We start from the raw sequence: 16,256 nt of genomic DNA, 5'->3' as shown, positions 1-16,256 counted from the left end.
GGAGGAGGTGTGTGAGGGAGAGGGAGGGGTGTGAGGGAGAGGGAGGCTGGAGGAGGGGAGTGGGGGAAGAGGGAGGCTGAAGGAGGGGTGTGGGGGATAGGGAGGCTGAAGGAGGGGTGTGGGGGAGAGGGAGGGGTGTGGGGGAGAGGGAGGCTGAAGGAGAGGTGTGGGGGAGAGGGAGGCTGGAGGAGGGGTGTGGGGGAGAAGGAGGCTAAAGGAGGGGTGTGGGGAAGAGGGAGGCTGGAGGAGGGGTGTGGGGGAGAGGGAGGCTGGAGGAGGGGTGTGGGGGAGAAGGAGGCGAAAGGAGGGGTGTGGGGAAGAGGGAAGCTGGAGGAGGGGTGTGGGGGAGATGGAGGCTGGAGGAGGGGCCTGGGGGAGTGGGAGGTTGGAGGAGGGGTGTGATGGAGAGGGAGGCTGGAGATGGGGTGTGGGGCAAGGGAGGCTGGAGGAGGGGTGTGAGGGGAGAGGGAGGCTGAAGGAGGGGTGTGGGGGAGAGGGAGGCTGGAGGAGGTGTGTGAGGGAGAGGGAGGCTGGAGGAGGGGTGTGGGGGAGATGGAGGCTGGAGGAGGGGTATGAGGGAGAGGGATGGGTGTGGGGAAGAGGGAGACTGAAGAAGGGATATGAGGGAGAGGGAGGTGTGTGCGAGAGAGTGAGGCTGAAGGAGGGGTGTGGGGGTGAGGGAGGCTGGAGGAGGGGTGTGAGGGAGATGGTGGGGTGTGGGGAGAGGGAGGCTGAAGGAGGGAGGTGGGGGAGTGGGAGGTTGGAGGAGGGGTGTGGGGGAGAAGGAGGCGAAAGGAGGGGTGTGGGGAAGAGGGAAGCTGGAGGAGGGGTGTGGGGGAGATGGAGGCTGGAGGAGGGGTCTGGGGGAGTGGGAGGTTGGAGGAGGGGTGTGATGGAGAGGGAGGCTGGAGATGGGGTGTGGGGGAAAGGGAGGCTGGAGGAGGGGTGTGAGGGGAGAGGGAGGCTGAAGGAGGGGTGTGGGGGAGAGGGAGGCTGGAGGAGGTGTGTGAGGGAGAGGGAGGCTGGAGGAGGGGTGTGGGGGAGATGGAGGCTGGAGGAGGGGTATGAGGGAGAGGGATGGGTGTGGGGAAGAGGGAGACTGAAGGAGGGATATGAGGGAGAGGGAGGGGTGTGCGAGAGAGTGAGGCTGAAGGAGGGGTGTGGGGGTGAGGGAGGCTGGAGGAGGGGTGTGAGGGAGATGGTGGGGTGTGGGGAGAGGGAGGCTGAAGGAGGGAGGTGGGGGAGTGGGAGGTTGGAGGAGGGGTGTGATGGAGAGGGAGGCTGGAGATGGGGTGTGGGGGAGAGGGAGGCTGGAGGAGAGGTGTGAGGGAGGCTTGAGGATGTGTGTGAGGGAGAGGGAGGGGTGTGAGGGAGAGGGAGGCTGGAAGAGGGGTGTGGGGGAAAGGGAGGCTGGAGGAGGGATGTGAGGGGAGAGGGAGGCTGAAGGAGGGGTGTGGGGGAGAGGGAGGCTGGAGGAGGGAGGTGGGGGAGGGGGAGGCTGGAAGAGGGGTGTGATGGAGTGGGATGGGTGTGGGGGCGAGGGAGGCTGAAGGAGGGGTATGAGGGAGAGGGATGGGTGTGGGGGAGAGGGAGACTGAAGGAGGGATATGAGGGAGAGGGAGGGGTGTGCGAGAGAGTGAGGCTGAAGGAGGGGTGTGGGGGTGAGGGAGGCTGGAGGAGGGGTGTGAGGGAGATGGTGGGGTGTGGGGAGAGGGAGGCTGAAGGAGGGAGGTGGGGGAGGGGGAGGCTGGAAGAGGGGTGTGATGGAGTGGGATGGGTGTGGGGACGAGGGAGGCTGAAGGAGGGGTATGAGGGAGAGAGATGGGTGTGCGAGAGAGTGAGGCTGAAGGAGGGGTGTGGGGGTGAGGGAGGCTGGAGGAGGGATGTGAGGGAGAGGGAAGCTGGAGGAGGGGTGTGGGGGAGTGGGAGACTGGAAGAGGGGTGTGGGAGAGAGGGAGGCTGGAGGAGGGGTCTGGGGTGAGGGAGGCTGGAGGAGGGGTGTGGGGGAGAGGGAGGCTGGAGGAGGGGTGTGAGGAAGAGGGAGGCTGGAGGAGGGGTGTGAGGGAGAGGGAGGCTGAAGGTGGGGCTTGGGGGAGAGGGAGGCTGGAGGAGGGAGAATTCTGGATCGACCTCTAGAAGCTGTAGGTGTCAAAGAGTTTGGGAAGAGAGCATGAGTGTGCCATTGAGTTGAAGGATTAGCTGTGATCATATTATTGGCAAAGCATGCTCAATTAGCTAACTGGCCTATTTTTGCTACCTTTCTAGTTTAAGGTTGAATAAATTGAGGAGCTACTATTATTCTTGGAAAGATTGTAGTAGGTCCTCCTGTACCTATCAACACCATGTCCAATATCCCCAATGCACTGATCAGTAAAGGCAAGTGTACCAAAACCTTCGTCACCACCCTGTCTACCTGCAACTCCACTTTCAAGGAAGTACGAACCTGCATCCATAGTCTCTGTTCTAGAACACTTTCCAGGACACTTCCATTAACTGTGTAAGTCCTGCCCTGATTTACCCTACCAAAATGCAAAACCTCACATTTATCTAAACTCCATCAGCCACTCCTCGGCCCATCGTCATTGCTCTGAGTATTGGAATTGAGATATCATGTTGTGGACAGGAAATTAGTTAGGCCACTTTTGGAGTATTGCTTTCAATTCTGGTCTCCCTGCTATAGGAAAGTTGTTGTGAAACTTGAGAAGGTTCAGAACAGATTTTCAAGGATGTTGCCATGGTTGGAGAGTTTGAGCAATAGAGAAAGGCTGAATAGGCTGGGGCTGTTTTCCTGGATTATGGACACTGAGGGACATGGATAGTGTGAATAACCAATGTCTTTTCCCCAGGATAGGAGAGTCCAAAACTAAAGGGCACAGGTTTAAGTTGAGAGGGGAAATGATTTAAAAGGGACCTAAGTGGCAACATGTTCATGCAGAGAGTGGTACGTGTATGGAATGAGCTGCCAGAGAAAGTGGTTGAGGCTAGGACAATTGCAACAATTAAAAGGCATCTGGGTGGGTATCTGAATAGGAAGGATTTAGGGGGATATAAGTCAAATGCTGGAAAATGGGTCTAGATTTATGTTGGATATTTAGTCTGCATGGACAAGTTGGACCGAAAGGTCAGTTTTCATGCTGTACAACCCCATGCTTTATTTCAATTGTTAAATTTAAACCTGATACTGAGATCCATGATGCGATAAGCAGGGTTGTAACTGCCTGGTTAAAATGTTCTGGTTTTATTCATTTGCAATGGAAATGCATTCACTGTGACATTACTGGCATGTAATGATTTTGTGAACAGTGATGGGTCTTTTTGTGTCAAAGTGTATGTCAGTTATAGAGTCATAGAGATATACAGATGGGAACAGACCCTTTGTCCAACTTGTACATGCCGACCAAAATCATACATAAACCTAGTCCCATTTGCTAGCATTTGGCCCATATCCCTCTAAACCATCCCTAACCATTTACCCATCCAGATGCCTTTTAAATGTTGCAATCATTCCAGCCTCCACCACTTCCTCTGGCAGCTCATTCCATACACACACCATCCTCTGCGTGAAAAAAGTTGCCTATTTTGATTTTTAACAAACTTGTGTTGCTAAGTTATGCAAGTTGGCTTGTACAAATTTAAGTTGTGTTTTGTATGGGAAATGAATACTTTCCTTGTGTGCTGCAGCGTTATATTTAAGAGTGATTTGATTGATGAGCTCTTCTCATTCTGCTTCTGGGAGAGTCTAAATACAACATATGTCAACACACATAAGTGCAGAAGTATTATTATTACATCCTGAATCAGATAATAAATGAGCTGGTAAGCTTAAAAAGGTAGCCTCGAAAATCAAAACGTGGCCCTTGAAAAAAATCTCTTCAGGATGGCTCTCAAAAGTACTTTGAACTCTCGTGTTAAGCCCCTAAGTGGTGCACTCATCCACTAGGTGGCCAATTAGTCTGGTAAAGTGACCAATTAACAGCCACTTCCCACCCCCATCATTATTGGAAGATGCTACTATGTGGACAAACAACCAGGAAAGCCCTGGTAGCCTGTGTGAGCTTCCAGAGGTTCACACTTTACATCACTTCATGGCTCCTGATGAGATCCCTGGTAACAATGACAGTGCCCATAGCAGACACCATTAATGCAGTGTGCACCCCTTGATTTCTGTGGTCTCTCTTCCTGGTCCATACAGGGAAACAAAGGATTTTCAATATCTCAAGTTGCAGATGTCTCCTCCATTCTGCAGCATCAGAAATGGCCGCCACCACAATGGCGTTGCCAACATCGTGAATGAACTGGTAGCATTGAGATTCAGCTGTCATCCTCAATGCAGCGGTGGCCTCATAATTGGCAGCCAGTGGGAAAACACTGCCACTTACTCCAATCCTCACATCAGCACAGGATCAACTTCCTACTGCGGGACTTTTTAATTGTTGATAGAATTCAGCCAGATATGTTTTAACCAGCACCACTGAAACACAGAATTCCAGTATCCAGTTTTTCCTGCCATATTATTTCACTGTTTAGAAGCCTATTTTGTCCATGCCTATTTTACTTAGGAAAATCAGAAAAGGGATGCAGAACATATCCCTTAAGGGTTAAGGGTAATATTTAGTATGTAAGCTGTATTAATAGCACTGATTAATAAACAAAAGATTTGCTGGGTTTGTAGGGGACAGTTAAGCTGGTATCTGATAAGAGGTGGTGACACTTCAATGGTGATTGAGAGGAGGAACAGGCCAACTGGGTGGGGAACAGGATGAGAAAGAGGGCTATTTTTTGCTTTTATTCTGATGCTTTTAAAAACTTGGCCAAACACTGGGGGCTGTGAGGAAAGTCATTTTCCCAATGCTAACAATGATCATTGAGTCATAGAGATGTACAGCATTGAAACTGACCTATCAGTCCAACTCATCCACACTGACCAGAAATCTTAATCTAGTCCCATTTGCCAGCACATGGTCCATATCCCTCTAAACCCTTCTTATTCATATACCCATCCAGATACTTTTAAATGCTGTAATTGTACCAGCCTCCACCACTTCCTCTGGCAGCTCATTCATACACACACCACCCTCTAACCTTAAACCTGTGCCCTCTAGTTTTGGACTCCGATGTTCAGAAATTCTCCAAACTAAACAGCACAGGCAGTCAGCTGTGAAAGTTCACTGCCTGGTCAGACAGATGTTCACCGCTCCTTTTTTTTCTCCTTTCACATAGTACCCATTTCTCTCTCTCTCTCTCTCTCTCTCTCTCTTCCTTGTTAAAGTGCCACTGTTTTGATCTTTTTGTTTCCAAAAAGTTCCAAAACAATGCAACAGCTTATAAAACAGTAATTACCGCTCCAAGGGTTCGAGGAAATCAGCTTCAGCACTGAAAATACCTCAAAAAAGGAGCAGCACTTATAGCCACAAACCTTTTCCCATTCTCCAGTGAGTGTATCAAGTCCCAATTGGTTTTAAGTTGATAAAAAAAAAACAACAGCTAAATGCGTTCTAAAACAATTCAGTAGCAATACTGGTCAATGAAGAATTGGTCAATGAAGTTTTTTTTTGTTGGGCTTACCTGACTTGACTGCGATATTCGACGTGTTCTGTTATATAGAACCATGGATTCACCTTCTCTCGTTCGTGCAATTGTCCAGCTCCAGGCAACCATTGTTTTTAGAGATTCCTTTATTGGCCAACGATACACTTCTTTGTCCTGAAATTTTATTGGAATATTCTCATTTAGAATTACATTTTTAAAAAAAATATAATGGACGATTTTAAAAGAAATCAAAAATATCCAGCTGATTTGCCTTCAATTTTCGGAAGTAAGTGATGATATGGTTTTAAATCCTAACTGGGCGACAGTGAGTACAAGTCAAGATTACAGAGATTTTCATATCAGGGCAAATTACTGCAGATGCTGGAATCTGTGCTGATAATAAAATATTGTGGAAATCACAGCGGGTCAGGCAGAATCCGTGGAGAGAGAGCAAGCTAATGTTTTGAGTCTAGATGACTCTTCATCAGAGCTGATGTGAAATGTGGAGGGGATAGCATTTATGCAATAGTAGAGGATAGAGCGCTGGGGGAGAAAGGGTGTTGATAGTGCAGATTAAGTGATCGGAATGTGAGTCAAAAAGTGTGGAGCAGGTACAGTAGGTCAGGCAGCATTGAGAAGCAGGAGAGTCTATGTTTTGAGCATAAGCCTTTCATCATTCCTGATGATGGGCTTATGCCTGAAACGTTGACGCTCCTGCTCTGCGGATGCTGCCTGACCTGCTGTGCTTTTCTAGTGCCACACATTTTGACTCTGATCTCCAGAATCTGCCATCCTCACTTTCTCCTAATTGGAACGTGAGAATGGCAGAACAATGGTGCATTTAACTGCCAAGCTGGAAAGAACAGATGGTCCCACTGGAATGGGGGGAGAAAGAGAGGATATGGTGATAGAGAATGCAACAAGTAAAGCTAAAAGGGAAGAAATGAGAGTGGGTTCACAACCTGAAATTGTTGAACTCAATATTAGCTTATGAAACTTTTAGAAAATTGAAAGGGTATACTGTATCTTTAAGAGAGAGTGAATGTTGTTCTGCATTAAGAGCTTACAAGCACCTGTATCATATGACTAGACAGCAATCCCAGAGTATACTGGAAAATTGAAAATATGTTACATTTGGCTGTGAAATGGATACCTGAGTTGGTTGCTGTTTTGACAACAATTCAAATTTAACCAGTATAAATTATGCCCCCAGATATTAAAACCCAATTGAGTTTGAATTTATTGTTTTGCCAACATTGAATCAATGAGATGATCCAATGTTCGGGATATAAAAAAGCCTGGCAGTTTGAAAATCAGTCAGAGCAATTGCCATCAACACAGATCCAAGAAATTAGGAAATAATCTATATCAAAGGTACCTTTTCATATGAAACATACTTGCAGTAAAAAGAAAGATGACCCAGGAAGATCTTCAGCCAGAAGAAGACAGATGCCTGTTGTATGGTTTTGAAATTAAGTTGATGTAATTTTAATAAATATTTTATTGGAACAGTATATTGTTATAGAGTTGGAAGCAGATAATATGCAATAAGAGAAAGAGGGCTTAGAACTGTGAATAATTTTTGTTTAATGTTTAACAGACAACAACAATCGCATGATTATGGTACGTTTCTTATATTGGGGTCTCACTTAGCCAATAACTTATTGACAGTCCTTTCTAATGAATTGGTGAAAGATTAAGGAAATTTACTGATCTCTTTATAAAGGGAATTGAATAAATATTCAAGAAAGGAGAGAATTGTAGGACTACGGAGAATGGAACTAATCCAGTAGTTCTTTCAAAGAGCTGGTAATATGCACAACAGAGGGAATGGCATTCTTCTGTACTGTATGAATACGTGATAAATGTTTGACTTATAAATATCAACAGATGTAAGACCTAATCTAAACAGATGTTTAGATTACAAACTATCCACAATGACCCCAGTACAATACTTGCCAGCTTCCAACCCTCGAAGTTCAAGGACTGCCTCTGGGCTCCACTTGTTCCCTTTGGTTAGCACAGTTAGGAGATGTGTCTGAAGGTTTGGCCATCAACAGCCTTTACAACTGGAACAAGTGATTTGGGATTTACTTTTATTTGTGAGGCATCGGATACAACTGTGGGAAAGATTGGTGGTTGCCTTGACTTTAGACAAATTCAAATTGTAGCAGCCTTGGAGACCCAAATCCCTCTGGAGAATAGCACATCAATGACAATTTTTCTGGTAAATACTAGTGCTTTGAAAGTGTGTTCTGCTTTTATTACTTTCTGGTTACTGATTGTTTGTATCTTGGTGCCTCAGAATGAGGATGACACTTGCTCATGACAATGATCTGTGCGGACTCTTAACATGGGGAGGCTGTTGCATTGCAGCTATCACACGATGCTGGCTGACAAGAACATTCTCCCACTCTCTCTGCTGCCATAGGTGTATGTGAAGGATTTACAGATTGATAATCAACATGTTTGATTACATTACTGTACACCTTCCATAGTCATCAAGTGTTGAGGTGGGATTTGAACTTGGAGCGTCTGGCCATGATATAACGATGTTATGCAGTACGCCATAGACTCCTCTTATTGCTGGATAAAATGTTTGCTAAAACTCACTTAGTAGACAAGACTCATTCTCTCCTTTTCACAGCTTCATTTACATTCATTTAAATCTATTTTATCTTTCTCTGCAATGAAAAATCCATCTGTCTTTGGCATGGGCTTCTGCCTCTATCAAAAGTATAAAATAAATTTTCCAACTCCATTCAGTTCAGAAGAGTCATACTGGCATGCTGAGCTTCTCTAATGTTCAGTGTGTTGGTTTCAGATTTCCAGCATAAATAGTATTTTGCCTCAACAATGATAAACTGTTCAGTTTTCACTCTGCAGGTTTACACCATTATCCTTTTTGCATTGTTACAATTTAATCATTCTTGTGTATTCATTATGCTGTATACAATCACATCTATTGGATGAGATAAGTACGTCTCTCCTACCTACCTTTTCAGATAGAAGTTTGAATGGTTTTAACAAAGGATGAATCTTGGCAGCTTCACTGCATGTTTCACCGTACACCCATCCATTTGCAAACTGAAAAAATAACACCGGGTTATTTTGTTCTTATCATCGTTTGGGTTTCAATAAATCATTGACAAGTTTCAACCACTGTTGTGACGATACTGTCGCTTTAAAAAGGTTACTTTGTCCTTGATTTTGTTTTGAAGAGAGGTTGGAAAGGCAGAGGTGCCGAAGAGTTGAGTTAAACAATGGAAGGGGAGTGGTCAATTCTCCCAGTTCAAGTTTTTCTCTACCTTGTTTTTAGCTGTAGTAGTCACAGGATGTGTAAGTGCAGGAGAATTGCAAGCTTCAGTAATGAATTCTTCTGACTTCCTTTAGAAATCTCTCTGTGAAAGTTGTTCCTTCTGCCTGTAAGAATCTGTGTTTGAACTTGCCTTTTTTGCCAAGGGATGTGTTTATGGGATGTTACTGTATTGGAACAGTTAATTAGTAATAGTTACTGTATTGGGTCGGTTAAGTTTTCCAGTAAAGTTACACTAAATTCTGCTTTCTTTCATTTGTGTTTCAACTGTAGTGTTTAAAAAAATTCCGTTTTGCTAAAAGCCGAGTGGTTTGACCAACTACATCACTCCTGGAATATCCATTTCACATCTGCCTTTAAAATAAGAAAGGGTTAGGGTCTAGGCTACCTTCTTAAAATACTGTGAAGAGATCTGGCCTGTTCCATAGCACTGTAGCAAACTCAACTGGCCTAACAGTTAGTGATGCAGTATGCTGGTATTCAAATATCTCATGAAGCTGTAAAGTGCTGTTTCAATGAGCACTAGTCAATACGGCAAGTTCCTGGTGTTGCATGCAATGCTAAGGAGAGGTCGTACATATAGTGCAGAACACTCCCCTACAAAGAACAAAACAGAACAGTCACAGTTACAGTATTTACACACTCAACACAGCCTAAGAGCGAACTGTATTATCATATGTTCAGCAGAAAATAGGTCAGGATCTTGTAAAGATCAAAACAGATCTAAATTGGGAGAAAATGTATCCAACAATTCCTTGGGAGGTATGGGGGGAAATTAGATTAGATTAGATTACTTACAGTGTGGAAACAGGCCCTTCGGCCCAACAAGTCCACACCGCCCCGCCGAAGCGCAACCCACCCATACCCCTACATCTACCCCTTACCTAACACTACGGGCAATTTAGCATGGCCAATTCACCTAACCTGCACATCTTTGGACTGTGGGAGGAAACCGGAGCACCCGGAGGAAACCCACGCAGACACGGGGAGAATGTGCAAACTCCACACAGTCAGTCGCCTGAGGCAGGAATTGAACCCAGGTCTCTGGCGCTGTGAGGCAGCAGTGCTAACCACTGTGCCACTGTGCCTGCCCTAAATGAAATCTTCAAGCATCCTATTTTCCCTCAGAAAAGTTCTGCTCACAAATGGTACACTATTGTGACATGATGAGCAAGCAGCTCAATTGGAGCAAAACAAAACTAAATGCCACTGCAAAAAATAAGAGACAAATGCTCTTATAGGTGTCTTACGCTGTCTATAAAAGGTACAGTAACACAGCATATTATTACATAATAACAGCAGGTTTTAAATTCAGTCCTCTAACCATTGAGTTCCTATGTTCGTCATGCTTCTATCAGAAGACGATGATCAGCAACAACGAGAGGTCACTTTTGCCTGCTTTTCAAAGGTCAATGCACAGCAGCATCAATGAAAGCTCAAGAGGAGGGTGCACCCTCCATTGCCTACACTGTGTATCTTAAAAAAACTCAAGCAAGACTAAAACAACATTAACAGGCTTACCTTGTCCATTGCCCATTTGTCATGACTGTGCTCTGCATATTTGTTTACAAAATAATCCAACTTTTCTGGAAGGGTTGTACTAACAATGGAAGTGAACAAAGAAGAGCAGTTACGTCCTGAACTACATCTTTATATGAATAGAACTTACAAATCATTTATGGTAACATTGGTCATCACAGATGAAGATAATGTGATGCTTTCCCCCCTTTGCGCTATCCTTTACTACTGACTAACTTACTGTGTTTTATACCGGTTTCCTATTCTTTAGCAGAATGGTGTAATTGAGTACTACATCATTGGTTCAACTGTAAAATGCTTGCATATGTGATTTTAATTGCTATTAATTTTAATTTTCAAGATAGGAAACAAGAAAAGTTTAATAATGTATGGGGAAAGGGTAGGGCAATGGAACTAAATGAGTAACTCGAGAGTTGTCACATTCTGGGATTCCATTAGGAGAAGGTCTTCCTTTCCTCTCTGTTTGGAAAAGAAGTAGGTCAGCTGTACCAGAATTGTGTCAGTCTCTTCGGGCAACACCAAATTGCTGTGTTTCTCCTCTATTGGGATACATAAGCTGGCTCTATATGGTTGGGAAAGCCTTCTTGGTTTGCAATCTGTCGATCTTCTTGTAACACTTTAACATTACTCGGCTGCAGAACGTGTTTCTGCTACTTTGCTTCCTTTCTACCTCTGTTTTTCAAGTAAACAGCCAAGACCTGCACCAGGACAAAATCAAACAAAATACACTGACTGATAAAGCAGGTTTCATCCTGATCCACCAAAGTTAACACAAAAGTATAATGCATCCCCAGTCTTTTGTAATCATATCCAAAACGTTTCGCGATTGTTTCCTTACATCTTGGAATTTTTGGTAATGCTTCCTACCTCTCTAGGTAGGAAAGTAAGTTTGGAAGGGAAATTACTAGGCTAAAAGGGGATAAAGATAGATTTGGGGAGGAAGGAAGGAAAGTAGCGTATCATATAGGGTAAGGAAGGCCTAAAGGCCGCATGTGGCCTTCTAGGCCATTGTGTGTGGCCTTTTGAATGAATCTAAATTTTGCAGAACAAATCTTTTAATTTTTTTTCATCCTTTACTATTTTTATTTTAATCTTAAAATAAATGTAATTAAAATACCAGAGAATAAAAGAAATTTAGTAGTTAGATTTTTACAAAATAGTGTGAATTTTGAAGAATATATAATTGAAGTTTCTTAGATGCAGCCTTATTGGATTACAACTAACATAAGGTGGCCTTACAATATGAAAAGGCTCCCCACCTCTGATCTAGATGATGAGAGATTGCAGAGGACTGAGATGCAGAGTGTTCCAGTACCATGAATCAATATTACTATGTTGGTAATGCCCTGAAAAGGCTTTTGTTTAACATGATGTCAAAGGTTTGAGCACATAAAGGGTTTAACTTCTATTTAGAATGTGGTTAGATAGGATACAGGTGAAAGGTCAGCCATCACAGATATCAACTAAACATAAAACCAAAGGACTGCGGATGATGAAAATGAGAAAAAAAACAGAAATTTCTGGAAAATTCAATCGGTCTGGCAGCATCTGTGGGAGAAAGCAGAGTTAATCTTTTGAGTCCAGTGCCCCTTCTTCAGAATGGACCTGAGTTGTTCCAGAAATTTCTGGGTTTTTTTCAGAAATCAGCTGCTTGCTTTTCCATGTTCTTTTAACTGTGAAATTTAGGCCAATGCAGTAGACTTTTTTTTATTCTTTATGGTTGACAATGGATCTCAGCATTTCATACATACCAGGTTCACAACCTGTCACACCAGGGGGTGGCCTTTCATTAACTTTAACAGCAAATTCAGTGGGCAAAGTGTTAACCTACTTGAGAGATAGATCAAGGGATAACCATTGCTTTTCTTTTTTTTGGAAAGAAAAGTGTAAGGTAACCACAACAAACATACATAAAAGGCTTGGGAACAGTGCTTTAAATCCATCTTGTCTGTTGTATAAGGACAGTTCTGGCTTAATCTGGGAGAGCTATAGTTGCATAACTAGTATTTTTCATGGCATGAAGCTGATATACCACATTAATCCATTCATATCCATATTTCTTGTAACATAAACTAGTTAGATGAATTCCAATTAGTCCCAAATAACTAGAGATGCTTTAAATTTGTATCTCAGAAAGACAATGATGCTACAAACAAGAACACAGTATTCAGTGCCTGTAATAAGGGGTCTGTATGATTGTCGTATAAGGTAACGATTTGGAAGGAATTAACATTCATGTTACATTGGCTCCACCCATTCTACAGATGTGACACAACCTGTGGGTGGAGACGAGGTGTTGTACTATAACTTTTGGAGGGGACAGATGTATCTGTACCAGCTCCTAATTTCCTAACAATTAAGTCTGGCCAAATGTAGTTGGACTTAGTACGATCATGCAATAACTATAATATAATCTAAGGACAGTGCCTCTTCCATTAAAACTCTATATATCCCCTCCCACTAATCACCAGCTAGGCTCAAGACAACGCAAAGACAAAGGAAGACTGGTGGCAGCAAACCACCGCAAACTAGAATATTGGTAACTCCACTTTTAGAATGATGCATACAATTCTGTTTGCTTTTCTACAGGAAGCATGTTGTTGAAAGGATGCAGAAATGATTTACAAGGATGTTGCTGGGACTGACGGATTTGAGTTATAGGGAGAGGCTGAATATGCTGGGGCCATTTTCTCTGAAGCATTGGACACTGAGGGGTGACTTTATGGAGGTTTATAAATTCATGAGTGGCAAAAATAGGATTAATAACCAATGCCTTTTTTTCCTTAGGTTTAAGGTGAGAGGGGAAAGAGTTAAAAAGGACCTGAGGGACAACGTTTCCACTCAGAGGGTAGTGCGTGTATGGAATGAGCTGCCAGAGGCAGTGGTGGAGGTGGGTACAATCACAACATTTAAAAGGCACCTGAATGGGTATATGATTAGAAAGACCTTAGACGGATATGGGCCAAATGCTGACGAATGGGACTAGATTAATTTAGGATATCTGGTCAAGTTGGACTGAAAGGTCTGTTTCCATGCTGTACACCTCTATGATTCTATGAATACAGAAGAATAAGAGATGACCTTATTGAAATATATAGAATTCTTCAGTGACTTGACAGAGTAGATGCAGACAGGTTGTTTAACCTTATGGGGAGAATCCTGGACCAGAAGGCATAATCTCAGAATAAAGCGTCATGCATTCTAAAACACAGAGGAAGCTCTTTTCTCAGAGGGTTGAGAATCTGTGGAATTCTTTGCTGCAGAGAGTTGTCGAGGTTGGTCAGTAAGTATATTCAAGACTGAGATAGACTTTTAATCAATAATGGAATCAAGGGTTATAGGGAAAAGGTAGAAAAATGGAGTTTAAGATAATCAGAGCAGTCATGATCTTGTTGAATGGCAGAGCAGACTCAATGGGATAAATGGGAGAAAGTGAGGACTGCAGATGCTGGAGACCAGAGTTTAAAAATGTGGTGCTGGAAAAACACAGCAGGCCAGGCAGCATCCGAGGAGCAGGAGAATCGTCGTTTCAGGCATAAGCCCTCCTTCAGGAATGAGGCTGGTGTGCCAAGCGGGTTGAGATAAAAGGTAGGGGGGAGGGAATTTGGGGGAGGGGCGCTGGGAATATGATAGGTGGAAGGAGGTGAGGGTGATAGGCCGGAGAGGGGGTGGGGGCGGAGAGGTCGGGAAGAAGATTGCAGGTCAAAAGGACAGTGCTGAATCCGGGAGTTGGTACTGAGATAAGGTGGGGGGAGGGGAAATGAGAAAGCTGGAGAAATCTACATTCCTCCCGTTTGGTTGGAGGGTTCCTAGGTGGAAGATGAGGCGGTCTTCCTCCAGGCGTCGTGTGGTCAGGGTCTGGCGATGGAGGAGGCCAAGGACCTGCATGTCCTTGGAGGAGTATGAGGGGGAGTTAAAGTGTTCAGCCACGGGGCGGTTGGGTTGGTTGGTGCGGGTGTCCCAGAGGTGTTCCCTGAAACGTTCCGCAAGTAGGCGGCCTGTCTCCCCAATGTAGAGGAGACCACATCGGATGCAGCGGATGCAGTAAATGATTTGTGTGGAGGTGCAGGTGAATTTGCGACGGATATGGAAGGATCCATTGGGGCATTGGAGGGAGGTGAGGGGGGAGGTGTGGACGCAAGTTTTGCACTTCTTGCGGTTGCAGGGGAAGGTGCCGGGAGTGGAGGTTGGGTTGGTGGGGGGTTGTGGACCTGACGAGGGAGTCGCAGAGGGAGTGGTCTCTCCAGAACGCTGATCGGGGTGGGGAGGGAAATATATCGCTGGTGGTGGGGTCTGTTTGGAGGTGGCAGAAATGACGGAGGATGGGATAAATGGACAACTTCAGCTCCTATCTATTACAGCCTTAAGTTTCAATAAAGAGAAGTGATCAAAATCTGCCCAATCAAACCTTAACGTATCTACAGGTTGCGGGTTGAAATTTCCTTCGGTATCCACTGACGATTGTTTCTCCATCATTGCCACATAATTGGATTCCATGTAATCTGGAGGTAGGGCCCCAGCAACAGCACTCAAACAAGGCAAAGCTAACTTAAATAACTCTGGTTCATACTTCTGCAGAAAGACAGGGAGAAATCAAAAGCAGCCATTAGATCATTGCCTGAAAATACAACACCTGCATCCTTTCTATTTTGCTCCTTTATTTCCCTACATCCTTTATATTTTGCTCCTTTATTTCCCTACATCCTTTCTATTTTGCTCTGACACCATTACTGACGAGGCTCAAAAAAGTGAATCTCTAAAGGAATACAACCTACAATTTCATTTGCAACATGATTTATTTTCATTCATGTGCGGCATCACTGACTAGGCCAGGATTTACTACCCACCCCTAGTTCCCTTCAGAAGGTGGTGTTGAGCTGTCTTCACAAACTGTACTGCAGTCCATTTGGAGTAGGTACATCCACAATATCATTACAGAGAGATTTCCAGGATTTTGACCCATTGACACTGCTTACACAGGTAGACGATCCTTTATTCAAAGTTCCAAAATCTGAAAAGCTCCGAAATCCAAAGGTTTTTTTGTGAAGTTGTTTTTATCTCATTAACAAGGTTGTTTGGCGTGCAACCAGTTAACCCAAGTCAACACCCACTCGATGCGTGTCACTCAGATGCAATATGTGGGGGCATGGCCCAGCATAGATAGTAGAAAGTGAGGACTGCAGATGATGGAGACCAGAGTTGAAAAGTGTGGTGCTGGAAAAACACAGCAGGCCAGGCAGCATCCGAGGAGCAGGAGAATAGATGTTTCGGGCATAAGCCCTTCTTCAGGAATGAGGCTAGTGTGCCAAGCGGACTGAGATAAAAGGTAGGGGGGAGGGAATTTGGGGGAGGGGTGCTGGGAATACGATAGGTGGAAGGAGGTGAGGGTGAGGGTGATAGGCCGGAGAGGGGGCAGGGGCGGAGAGGTCGGGAAGAAGATTGCAGGTCAAGAGGGCGGTGCTGAATCTGGGGGTTGGGACTGAGATAAGGTGGGGGGGAGAGGAAAGCCTGGATTCTCTCTCAAGGCCTGTTTTAGTTAGTATGTCTGCTCCTCCAGTAAGATTTTTTAAACTTTCACCATCAAACTGTTACTTATTTTGAAAACTCCAAATTCCGAAAAACAGCTGATTCCCAATGATTTCGGATAAAGGATCGTCTACCTGTATTTCCAAGTCAGGATGGTTGAGTGGCTTAGAAGGTTCTTGTAGGTGTGCTGTTCACATGTATCTGCTGTCCTTGTCCTTCTATATGTAAGTGGTCATGGGTGCTGTCTAAGGTGAATTTCTGCAGTGCATCTTGTAGATCATATACACTGAAGCTACTGTGCATCAGGGGTGGACTGACAGAATAGTTTCAGATGCAGAGCAGTCAA

At 44.5% G+C, this 16,256-nt stretch overlaps 1 protein-coding gene across 2 annotated transcripts in view; it reads right to left on the bottom strand.

Moving 5' to 3' along the window:
- The window catches only part of ryr2a (ryanodine receptor 2a (cardiac)), a 758,045-nt gene that overhangs the window by 175,102 nt on the left and 566,687 nt on the right, over positions 1-16,256 (bottom strand). For both annotated transcript variants that reach the window (XM_072580564.1, XM_072580565.1), the window contains exons 51-54: positions 14,793-14,956; positions 10,367-10,445; positions 8,527-8,616; positions 5,566-5,703 (exon numbers count right to left, since the gene is read on the bottom strand). In XM_072580564.1, coding sequence (XP_072436665.1) covers positions 5,566-5,703; positions 8,527-8,616; positions 10,367-10,445; positions 14,793-14,956 — 471 coding nt within the window. The remainder of the gene's footprint in view (positions 1-5,565; positions 5,704-8,526; positions 8,617-10,366; positions 10,446-14,792; positions 14,957-16,256) is intronic.

This window comes from Chiloscyllium punctatum, chromosome 11, assembly GCF_047496795.1.
Source record: "Chiloscyllium punctatum isolate Juve2018m chromosome 11, sChiPun1.3, whole genome shotgun sequence".
Classification (NCBI taxonomy): domain Eukaryota; kingdom Metazoa; phylum Chordata; class Chondrichthyes; order Orectolobiformes; family Hemiscylliidae; genus Chiloscyllium; species Chiloscyllium punctatum.
The sequence above is the reverse complement of the archived record's forward strand: the minus strand, read 5'-3'. Positions and strand labels throughout refer to the sequence as shown.